Source organism: Macaca thibetana, chromosome 12, assembly GCF_024542745.1.
Source record: "Macaca thibetana thibetana isolate TM-01 chromosome 12, ASM2454274v1, whole genome shotgun sequence".
NCBI lineage: Eukaryota > Metazoa > Chordata > Mammalia > Primates > Cercopithecidae > Macaca > Macaca thibetana.
In genome coordinates this window covers 27,881,036-27,893,967 of record NC_065589.1, presented here as the reverse complement: position 1 = coordinate 27,893,967, position 12,932 = coordinate 27,881,036, and the positions used below count along the sequence as shown (strand labels likewise).

The 12,932-nt window shown below is 38.4% G+C and overlaps 1 protein-coding gene across 1 annotated transcript in view; it reads right to left on the bottom strand.

Annotated features, from left to right (window-relative positions):
* Positions 1 to 12,932, bottom strand: part of BARD1 (BRCA1 associated RING domain 1) — an 84,713-nt gene that overhangs the window by 62,236 nt on the left and 9,545 nt on the right. Inside the window, 2 exon segments of the mRNA XM_050750476.1 lie at positions 5,422 to 5,570; positions 10,506 to 10,562. Coding sequence (XP_050606433.1) covers positions 5,422 to 5,570; positions 10,506 to 10,562 — 206 coding nt within the window.

The window sequence follows — 12,932 nt, the reverse complement described above, 5'->3', positions numbered from 1 at the left end:
TTGACTTTATAGCTTGGTTACAGGAGTCTCTTAAAAAGATGATTGCAGATTTGGCTGCTCAGAATATAGTGTTGCAGTTATTAGCTTTCAACACTGCTAATCCCGATTGCCGGCTGCTCTGCATAGTACCAGAGGGAAAGCACATTTAGTTGATTATTTCAAGGCCTGTGATGGTATCAGAGGTAATCTGCATAAAGCTACTCTGCTAGCACAGGCAACGGCAGGACTGAGAGTGGATAAAGGAAATACTCTGTTTCCTGGAGCTTGTTTTAACTGTGGGAAGCATGGTCACACTAAAAAAGAATGTAGAAAAAATATGCAAGTCAGGTTGCCAGATAGAGGAAAAAAGAAAACTACTGATCCTGAAATACGTCCAAAATGTAAAAAAGGAAACCATTGGGCTAATCAGTGTCACTCTAAGTTTGATAAAGAAGGAAACCCGATTTCGGGAAACGCCATGAGGGGTCCGTGCCAGGCCCCATTCTAATCTGGGGCATTTCCAGCTCAGGCCATTCCTTCACCCCTGTACAATGTCTGTCCCCCACCACAGCCAGTAGTGCCACAGTAGATTTACGCTGCACAAAAGCTGTGAGCCTTCTACCTGGGGAACCCCCGCAAAAGGTCCCAGCAGGAGTCTGTGGACCCTTGCCAGCAGGGACAATAGGATTACTTTTAGGAAGGTCTAGTTTAAGTTTAAAAGGGGTACAAATACATACAGGAGTCATTGATTCAGATTACAATAGGGAAATTCAAATTACGATATCTACTTGTGTTCCCTGGAAAGCAGACTGAGGAGAGCATATAGCACAGCTCCTGATTGTGCCATATGTAGGAATGGGAAAAAGTGAAATTAAATGAACAGGAGGATTCGGAGGCACAAATAAACAAGGCAAAGCAGCTTATTGGGTAAATCAAATTACTGATAAATGTCCTACCTATGAAATAACTATTCAAGGAAAGAAATTTAAAGGTTTGGTAGATACAGAAGTAGACATTTCAATCATTTCTCTACAGCACTAGCTATTCACATGGCCAATTCAACCCGCTCAATTTAACATAGTTGGAGTTGGTAAAGCCCCTGAAGTATATCAAAGTAGTTATATTTTTGCATTGTGAAGGGCCCGACAGACAACCTAGGACTATTCAACCAATTATAACTTCTGTACCGATAAATGTATAGGAAAGAGATTTATTACAACAATGGGGAGCACAAGTTCTAATTCCAGAACAATTATATAGCCCTCAAAGTCAACATATAATGCATGAAATGAGGTATGTCCCTCGTATAAGACTAGAAAAAAAAAATTGCAAGGTTTGAAAGAACCGCTTCAAGTGGAAAGATAAAGTTCTCGCCAAAGATTAGGATATCATTTTTGATGGCGGCCATTGTTAAGCCTCCAGAACCTATACCTTTAAAATGGTTAACAGAGACGCCAATTTGGATAGAACAATGGCCGCTAAGTAAAGACAAACTGGAGGCTTTAGAGAAATTAGTTACTGAACAATTAGAAAATGGGCACACAGCACCAACATTCTTCCCCTGAAATTCTCCAGTTTTCGTAATTAAGAAAAAATCAGGTAAACGGAGAATGTTAACTGACTTAACTGTCATCAGTTCAGTTATACAACCTATGGGAACATTACAGGCAGGATTGCCTCCTCCTGCTATGATTCCAAAAAACTGGCCTTTAATAGTCATAGATTTAAAAGACTGTTTCTTTACTATCCCTTTAGCTGAGCAAGACTTTGAACGGTTTGCATTTACAATTCCTGCGGTAAACAACCTACAGCCTGCTAAGCATTTTCATTGTTTTACAGATAGGTCTAGTAATGGTAAAGCTTCTTATTCTGGCTTGAAAAGTTTTCCAGTCTCCCTATAAAAAGCAAAGCTTGTAGCTGTAATTAAGGTATTGACTGTTTTTGATAGGCCTATTAATGCGATTTCTGATTCTTCATACATGGTTCAGTCCACACAGTTAATTGAGAATGCTCAGTTACGATTTCATACAGATGAACAACTGATAACAAAAACAAAAAAGGGGGAGAAACGGATTATAGCACAGCCCGTGCACAATTGAATTTAGCATTATTAACTTTAAATTTTTTGAGCCTGCCCAAAGGCCAGATGTCATCAGCAGCTGAACAGCATCTACAGAAACCAGCTGTAAAGACAGAAGCAGAACAACTGATTTGGTGGAGACATCCAATAACAAAAAATTGGGAAATAGGTAAAATTATAACTTGGCGTAGAGGTTATATTTGCGTTTCTCCAGGTCAAAATCAACAGCCGATTTGGATATCATCAAGACACCTGAACCTTATCATGAGCCAGATGACAAGGAAGAGTTTCTGGGAGCATCCCGAGGACCCCCTGGTTGCAGCCATGTTGAGGATGATGCTGAGGAGGACCCCAACTGTCACAAGCAACACCCATTGAACAAAGTCACCCACCTGGGGACAGATCAAGAAGCTGTCACAGATGGCAGAAGAAAACCTAAGGAAAGTAGGACAGCTAGTCACAATGAATAATTTAATGGCAGCTATGACAGCGAAGATCACCATTGCCGAGGGTATTCCTTCAACAAGGGCTGACACAGAGAACAATTACACTTATTGGGCATATTTATCAATCTTGGCTGGCAATAATGCCTAGATGTAATCACTCTATGATGCAGTTACGCATGCTTTCTGATCTCAGTATTTACCATAAAAAATCTGCACCTATAATAGAGGCGTATCGCCCTCAAAAACCTATTTGTAAACAAAATTGAACCTGACCAGAAAAAATGAACGTACTTGTTTAGGAAGATTGCACTGCAGAACAGGCAGAGGTGCTGCGCAATGATTCCTATGGTATCACTATTAATTGGTCCCCTAAATGGGATGTTTAGCTTAAACTGCACCTCTCAGTCTGCGTGCCACAGCAACACTATGTTCCGCTGATCTGAACAAAAGGGTCAGATGGTAGAAATGAAAAGAAGTACGGCAAGAGTTCCTATTATCTGGAACCGTGGCGGTATAGTGGCACCTCAACCTCAAATGATATGGCCCACTGTAGGAGCCATAAGGATTTGTGGAAACTATTAATAACGAGATCAAAATTTAGGAAAGAATAAAAAAGCAACTAGAAAGACACCCTACAAACTTGCCTTTGAATATTGCAAAATTAAAAGAACAAATATTTAAAGCATCCCAGGCACACCTGACCTTCACGCCAAGAACTGGAGTGCTTGAAGAAGCTGCAGATAGATTAGCAGCTAGTAACCCATTAAAATGGATAAAAACACTTGGAAGCTCTGTCATTTCTATGATGATTGTGCCTTTAATCTGTGTTGTTTGTCTTTGGATAGTCTACAGATGTGGATCCTGACTCCTGCGAGAAGTAGCTCAGCTTGACAGAGCTGCCCTTGCTTTTATCACTTTGCAAATCAAATAAAGGGGACGTGTTGGGAAAATGCCCCCCAAAATCTGGCCATAAACTGACCCCAAAACTGGCCATAAACAAAATCTCTGCAGCACTGTGACATGTTCATGATGGCCACGATGCCCACGCGGGAAGGTTGGGGGTTTCCCGGAATGAAGGCAAGGAACGCCAGAGCAGAAAACTGCTTAAAGGCGTTCTTGAACCACAAACAACAGCATGAGTGATGTGTGCCTTAACGACATGCTCCTGTTGCAGATAACTAGCTAAACCCATCCCTTAATTTTGGTCCATCCCTTCATTTCCCATAAGGGATACTTTTAGTTAATCGAATTATCTACAGAAACAATGCTAATGACTGGCTTGCTGCTAATAAATATGTAGGAAAATCTCTGTTCTGGGTTCTCGGCTCTGAAGGCTGCGAGACCCCCGATTTCCCACTTCACCCCTCTATACTTCTGTGTGCGTGTCTTTAATTCCTCTAGCGCCACTGGGTTAGGGTCTCCCTGACCGAGCTGGTCTTGACACCTTACCCACTTCCACTCTGAACACTGCCAAAGGTGCAGGGGCCCTTAAGAACCCCTGCACTGACCCTTGGTATCTATGTGGGGAGAGAAAGCTAGATCACACATCAATCTTTTTTAACTAGAAAATAAACATTGTCAGTACTGTCTTTGAATAAGAAGAGTTCAGATGAACTAATGACATAATTTTTCTTCAGTGTTCTTAAAAAGGTTTACAACTACAGTATCATTTTTAAAAAAGGGTAACTTTCAAAAATGTGTGTTTATAGTTACATCTGAAAGTAAGAAAAACTTCTGCACTATAGCACATTTTATTATAAAAGAAGGGAGTTGAATACAATGATGCAGATAACCAGCTGAAGGAAAATTTTCATAGGTATAGAGTGATGTAAGTTCTAATTCTTAAAAATACGGACTTGTAACACTCAAAGTTTTTGTCACATTTCTTGATTTTGTACAATCAACTTCATCTTTAGTAGCTAAAGTATATAAGTAGAATAAGTATAATTGTTCTTTAAGACATCATGGCAGGATTCTAAGAACAAAAGATTTAAAAATAGAAATCTAACAATTTTATATGAGCATTATCAATCATCCATGGCATCCTGCCAGTCAAGAACAGGTTCTTCTACAAACACACACTAAAATAGCATGATCTGGTCAATAAAAAGACAACTGCAATATCCAATTATGAAGACTCAAAACATTTTACTTTCTTTCCATAGTTAATTAGTTCTTAGCAGAAAGCATAATGGAAAGATATATAGTTAATACACAGAGTCTAAGGACAATTTGAAAAACATTAACCCCCACTTAAATATAAAAGAAAATGAATATTAGATTTCTGCTCTTTCAAATGTGCTCATCTAATTAAATCAGTCTAGAAAAGTGATCCATGGAAAAATGTTGTATTCTATCTTGGGAAAGTGTATTTAAGTGAGTTAAGTGCTACTAAGGCCAAAATCACCATTCCATATATATTCTACAGAACTTATCATAAATGTAAAAAAGCAGGCAGTGTGAAGCAGCAAAAAAGTTCCTAGATTTACAGTCAGAAACGGGTTTTATTTTTCCAGCTTCTAGTACTAACTACACATGTGGCTGTAGGCAAGGGTATTTCACCTCTCTGGACCTTGATTTCTCAACTATAAAATAAGGGGGTTAGACTTTAATTATCTCTACAGTTCCTGTCATTTCTCAAAATGATCCTCCAAAAAACCACCAGGTGTGGTGTCACCTGCATGTACCCGGGAGGCTGAGGTAGGAGGATCCCTTGAGTTCAGGAGTTCAAGTCTGGTTTGGACAACAGAGAGAGACTCAATGGCTACTAAAAAAAAATAAAAAAAAAAAAAAAAAAAGCTACAGATTTTAAAATCTGAAACATGTATTTCAGAATTCCAGACAGATGTTTCATATACTTTATGTGAAGAATATGAATTCATCAGTTTTTAACTAAGAGACAGGGATAGTTCTTACCTGAGAGCTTATTGTCATGTAGCAAATTTCGAAGCTTACTACAAAGTTGAATCATGCTGTCCAGTTGTCTATTTATCTTCACATCTTGTATCCAGGCTGGGGTGTAACAAACTGGACATCCAGTTCCAATGCAGTCACTTACACAATTACTTTAAAAAAAAAAAAAAAAAAAAAAAAAAAAAAACCCATTCAGCAAAATCTAAGTTCCAAAAATTAAACAGTTTGAACAGAAATAAATGGAGCGGAGGTTATTCTAACATACATTAGTCAATTGTAATATACTAATTAAATACTGTTTTAAAGAGTAAAATACGCACATCAAATCTAAAGTTGCTCATGTAATTTGCTATGAAGAGACTTTATTTAGCCTGACATTAGTCTGCATAACTTTTCCTACAAATAAATCTGTAGCTTCTAAAGGTTACAGAGATGTAACAGAAAGATAGAATGCCTAATGTATGGTAGTCGTGCATCCTAACTTTTTCTATCTTAACATTCCATGAAAATACCTAAAACTACTGCAGAGACCGGGAAAGACCTTTTGTTTTGTTTTTGGACTAGTATCTCAAGGCTTTAAAGCAGCTTTTGGGAAAAGATCTTTGACTCAGATAATTTTAACACCTATAGACTCAATTACCTGGGTTATCAAAGCACTAAAGTTTCAGAGTTAGAAAGTTTTTCTAATTTTGGGGTTTTTAAACCTTTTGTAAATCTGATGAATATATATACACACTCATGTAAAAAGAGGGATTCACGATCCCCCCACCCAAGCCCATCTGTGAATTCCAGAATAAGAATTCTATAAATCTCCTCCTTCATTGGCCTCACGAGATGGGTTCCAGTAAGACTGGGTAAGGTAACGGTTGAAAAGCCACATCCTCCCCAAGCACCACAGGACATTCCTTGTCACAGGACTCAATCCTCTGTAGGCAGACAGGATTCTTACAACATGAACTGTCTTCAGACAAAACCTATGCCATTTCTAATTTTTGTATCCTTGGCTTCTAGCATGATTCCTGACAGAATCTAACTCAAAATAATTGTAAAATGAATCTGTAACCCATACCAGAGCTGGCAGAGACTTTTGGGACCACCTAATTCAAAAAATGTCACTGAGGTCAATAAATGTCAACTTTCTTTAGCAAAGGATCTTCTGTACATTTGTTCGCTAGCAGTGAAGAACTCTAACTTGGAACCCCAACACACAAAAAAATGTAAAACTGACTACTCACACAATTTAAATCATTTGTGCAATACTTAATTATCAGTAAAATATAATCTGAAACCAACTCATCAAGAACTACCACCTGATTTTTGGATGAAGAAAATGAGATCCAGTTATTCAAGTTACTAGTCCAGCACTGCATTGGTACTCAGATCAGACTAGTATTTATATATTCGGTAACCTTTTATAAACTATTCCCAAATTATTTTATATACATTAATTCGGAATTCTGAAAAAAATGTCATTTTTCCATGGATCTGTATAGTTCAGTGAGTGAATATTTCCCAAATGACCCATGTGTGATGTCATAAAACCATGCTGAGTAAAAGATAAATTCAAAGTACTAGATAAACCAATGAAATTTCATGTAACAGAGTATAAAAATTTATTGATATAGTTTCAGATTCCACACTGTGATGAACCTAAAGAAAACAGCACTTTTTGGCCAAGCATGGTGATTCACGCCTGTAATCTCAGCACTTTGGGAGGCCGAGACAGGAGAATCGCTTGAGCCCAGGAGATCAAGAGCATCCTGGGCAACATGGCAAAACCTTGCCTCTACAAAAAAACTACAAAAATTAGCCAGGTTTGGTGAGGCACAACTGCAGTCTCAGCTCCTCAGAAAGTGAGACTGGATGATCACCTGAGCCCAGGGAGTTGAGGCTGCAGTGAGCCAAGATCGCGCTACTGCGCTCCAGCCTGGGTGACAGAGTGAGTGTCTTCACAAATTTAAAAAAAAAAAAAAAAAAAAAAAAAAAAAAAAACCTTGTCAAGTTTTGGTGTAGTATTAAAGGAGAATAGCCACAATTATCTAAAAAAGCTACTGAAAATACTTCAATACTTCTTCCAACTACAATTATGTATAAGGCCAGATTTTCTTCATCAAAAAAACATATAACAATAGACTGAATATATAAGCTGAGAATGTAGCTGTTTTCTATTCAGCAAGACAGAGATTTGCACAAATGTAAAACAGTGCCACTCCTTGTATTTTTTTCTTTGACTTGTAAAATTGTTATTTTTCCTTAAAAAGTGTTATTTGTGTTTGTATGTAATGGGTTTATTATTTTTAAATGAATTCTTTTTTTTAACGTCTCAGTTTTGTATGGCAAATGCATGCACACACAAAAGCTCTCTATGGTTCTCAATTTTGAAGAATGCAAAGTGGTCTGAGACCAAAATGTTTGAGCACCCCTGCCACGTAAATTGTATCTGAGAGAGTAGAGGAACTACTTTTATCAGTTGAACTGAGCTACATCAAAATCATTTTAAAACCTCATTGCTGAGCAGTTTTAACTCAAAATCTGCAAGAGTAAAAACAGCTACCATAATTTTTGGCATTATATAATCATAAATCAAAACTGCACTGAATGAATTCTTTTCTATGTTCATGTCATATACACATAATCATCTTCTCTTTTAAGATGTTCTTGGCCAGGCGTGTGGTGGCTCATGCCTGTAATCCCAGCACTTTGGGAGGCTGAGGCAGGCAGATCACAAGGTCAGGAGATCGAGACCATCCTGACTAACACAGTGAAACCCTGTCTCTACTAAAAATAGAAAAATTTGCCGGGCGTGGTGGCAGGCACCTGTAGTCCCAGTTACTCGGGAAGCCAAGGCAGGAGAATGGCGTGAACCCGGGAGGCGGAGCTTGCAGTGAGCCAAGATCGCACCACTGCACTCCAACCTTGGGGACCGAGCAAGACTCTGTCTCAAAAAAAAAAAAAAAAAAAAACAAAAAGATGTTCTCATATCTCAACCTTTTATTGGCTGTTTTAAGTCACAGAGTCCTTTAGAATCTCATTAAATGTATGGATCCCCCACCCCACCAGACACACAAAACAACTTTGCATAAAATGTCATGGAGTTCATCATGCTCTAGCAGCTTTGTGACTGACCTATTGTATACAGTGAGAAAACCCATCATCCATCAGCTGAAACGAAATACATCTGCTTGCTACAGAGTGGGGACAGGGAGTGGACATCCGTTTTGGAGGCAGTGACATTTCAGCTGATATATAACTGATAAAAAGTAAGCCTCACAGAACTCTGGCCTAAGTACATTTCACATGGAAGAAATAGCAAGTGTCAAAGTCCTGGGGCGGGAGTGAATTTGGTGTATTTCCTGAACTAAAAGGAGAAGTGCTGGAACAGTGTGAGCCAGAGGTAAATGATGTCCAAGAGGCAGACTGGGTCTAGGTCCCATACAGGGTTTTGCAGACCAGAGAGGAGAGTTTGGATTTTTTTCTAACTGCAATAGGAAGCCACTAAAGAGTTTAAGCAGGGTAATGATACGGATATTATTGAGATTTCTCAAAGATCACTGTCAAGAACATAGAAAATGAGGAAGGAGTGATGATGCCAAAAAGGGAAGACCAGTTATGAACCTATCACAATAGTATGAGCAGAGGTAATACAATGATGGCTTGGAGCAAACTATAAACTGTAGCAAATTCAGAAAAACAGGTGGAAAAATTCAAGATTCAGGACACAATTTGAGGCAGAACTGATAGAACTTAGTGACATGGGATAAACAACCTAGCAGTAACTGGTACCATTTATTGTGATGAAGATTACCCAGGCAGGAAAAGGCTGAAGAGGAGGATGATCAAGAGATCAGCTCTGAACATAGCAACTTTAAAATGCCTTTTCTTTCATCATCCAAACAGACGTATCTGGTAGGCAACAGGTACCATCTCCTACTCCATCCTCCTGCTGGATATCCCTCATATAACAGATCTGTTTTTCCAGAAACAAAATTGCGACCCAAAACATAGCTGCCTCCCAGACGACCTTAGCCCATGAAGTAATACACAAGGTTATTTTCATATATGTTCAAATTTCCGGATGCAGTTTATTCATGCAAGACAGTAACATACTCATAACTGGAAATAATTAAAAGATTAATTCAAAGGAAACTATATTTTCCTTGTCTCATAGGCAATTAAACTAAGACACTTAATCTCTCAACCCATTTCTCCTGAACAAGAAATAAGAGATAAAAATCTAATCTTCTCACCTATAAGCCAGGGCCGTCACATGGATATAATTTCACAATAACTGTTATGCATTGAATCGTGTCCCCCCAAAAGGGGTTTGAGTCTTCACCCCTCAGTAACTGTGAATGTGACCTAATTTGGAAACAGGGGATCTAGATGATCAAGTTAAGATGAGATCATTAGGGTGAGCCTTTATCCAATATAATTGGTATTCTTATAAAAAGGGGAAATTTGACACAGAGAGAAGCATGCACTCAAGGAAGAATGCCAGGTGTACACGAAAGCAAAGACCGGAGTGATGCATCTCCAAGTCAAGGAACAGCAAAGATTGCTAGGGGAAAGGCATGGAGCAGATTCTCACTCGCAGCCCACAGAAGGAACCAACCCTGTCATCATCTTGATCTTGGACTCCTAGCCTACAGAACCAGAGAGACAATACGTTTCTGTTCTTCTAAGCCACCCAGTTTTTGGTTCTTTGCTATGGCAGACTTAGGAAACTAATATAATAACCATAAGAACTATACTTTCATAATTTTGAGTCTAGATTCAAAACTTAACTAGAAAATTTTAAAACACCTATTTGAATCATATAAACAGTATTATTTTCTTTCCTCAAATTTGGCAAAGCTGTCTACTAAGGTTTATAACTTTGGACAAGTCATCCTCTTCGAGCTTTGGTTTTCTTATTTGTAAGTTAAGACACAGTTTTAAAGACCAAACTAAGATAACATACAGTAGGTTACTCTGCAGACTTTGAAAGTTACACAAATATCAAGTACCATTATTATCAACAAAATTACATGACTGTTATCTAGTAAAAAATACAGTTGTACTATATACATCAAGCCATAATTACTTACCTACAGAAGATGTGCTCACATCCTCCTAAGCACACAGGCTCTCTCAGAATGTTAGTGCTGTTTGAAGAAATTAAAACAATCAAGACTTGAGTCATTGTTAAATAAACATTTCATACCCAATACTTCATCCAAGGCCCAACACTACCATATTTCTCACTTTCTCAAAGCAGAAGGTATTAAGGATGAATATTTGAAAGGCTGTTACTCCTTGGTTAAATATTATACCATAACATACCTGCTGATTTTAAATAGTAACTACCAAAGGAAGTTGGAGAAAGGAACAATTTTGTTCAAGTGTCCCTAAACCTCTTGAGGCAAAACCAACTACTGGCTGCTTCTTTTCAACTACTAAGGTGTATCTTCCCTGAAGTGTAGATCATATACCTCAAAATGTCACCCACACATAGAATGACCATATAATGTATTGTCCAAATGAGAAAACTGAGAGTGAAGAGGAGTGATCATTGAATAGGATACTGGGACAATAAGAATAAACCAGGACTGTCCCAGACAAACCAGGACATCTGGTCATTTTGACTGTAAGAAACCACGGTTTCCCATTTAAAAAAACATGTGCTTCTTACTATGGTAAAGCAGCCACTCATTTTTCAGCTATATTGTGAAAAATGCAGCCATTCTTTCAGTTCACAGAAAGTTAATTGTTCTTTAAGCAAATGTAAATGGAAATCATCAGATTGGCAGTCTGTCTGCAGACAGAATGAAGTTCCCTGCAGTCAGCAAAGAGGCACAGAAACAAAATATTCCTACTACTGTCCATCAAAATACCTGCTACATTTGTTAATCCTAAGAAGGTAATGATACTAATAAATACACACCAAGACATTTTACTCAGTGGATGTAATGTACCCAGAGAAGTAAAGCCTTTTAAATGATGAGCACTTTTTGTGCTTGGTTTATTATACTAACTCTAAAACCTTTAGGTATTTACACCATTATTATCAAATTACCTCTGTACACATAGCACATATCAAGAAAAACAATTCTCCACATTTCTTGCAAGATTGAAAGTATCACACTGTACATCTTAATAGATATGAACATTCAAGTGAAACTGAGCTTTTCAGAAAGATTGCTAAAAACAGAGTACACACCCACAATGTTATTCTCAAGATACTGAAAATGGTGCTCACTGACATTACAAAACCTATTACTTTTTAAAAACTCACCATGCCTGATTTTTGTATCACAGTATGTACAAAGTACTGATAAAAATATGACTTGTGACTCTGCCAATTAACATGATCTCTTTTAACACTCATACTGCGCCTATAATTTTTGTTATTTGACCTACCAAACCTAACCTCCTTTTCTCCATCAAGTGTACTGAATTCTATTTCGTGGCAAGCTCCTCCTATCACAATATCCTTCCTTTCTTTTTATTACATCGCCCTGGCCAAACCTCCACCTTCAGGTTGCTCTCTACTTTGAAAAAATTCCATTCAGTTTCTGAGCACCTTGGATTCCGATTCCATATCCAGCCCAGGCCAGAGTTAACTATTTCCAAGCTGCCTTCCCCACTACCTAATTGTGCTGACCTCTTAGACACTCATGGATGCCAATCTATAATGCTAGATAGGCCCCAGAGCCTACTTCTTCCTTGCCTACTCAGGCTGTGAATAACCACTATAAAAAGAAAGAAAGAAAAGAAAGAAAAAGAAAGAAAGAAGGAAAGAAAGAAAGAAAGACAGAAAGACAGACAGACGGAAGGAAGGAAGGAAGGAGAGAGAAAAGAAAGAAAGATGTATAAACTTCTCTCTATAAATTCATTTGGTAGCAACTGGGTACTGCGGCTCATGCCTGTAATCCCAACACTTTGGGAGGCCGAGGCGAGAGGATCACTTGAGGCCAGGAACTCGACCGGCCTGGGCAATGTGGTGAAACCCTGTCTCTACTAAAAATACAAAAATTAGCCAGATGTGGTGGCGCATGCTTGTAATCCCAGCAACTTGGGAGGCTGAGGCATAAGAATCACTTGAACCTGGAAGTTGGAGGATGCACTGAGCCAAGACTGAGCCACTGCACTCCAGCCTGAGTGACACAGCGAGACCCTGTCTCAAAAATAAATAAATAAAAATTTAAAAATATAAAAATTAGCCAGGCATGGTAGTGCACGCCTGTAATCCTAGCAACTTGGGAGGCTGAGGCACAAGAATCACTTGAACCCAGTAGGCACAGGTTGAGGTGAGCCGAGATTACACCCCTGCACTGAAGCCTGGGTGACAGAGCCAGACTCTGTCTCAAAACAGTAACATAACATAACATAACATAACATAACATAACATAACATAACATAACATAACATAACATTCGGCAGCCTCTTCCTTTTTCTATCTCTACCAAAGTCATGTGTTAGATATTCCATAAGTAAACAAACAAATGAATAGATGGCTATTCAAAACAATCTCT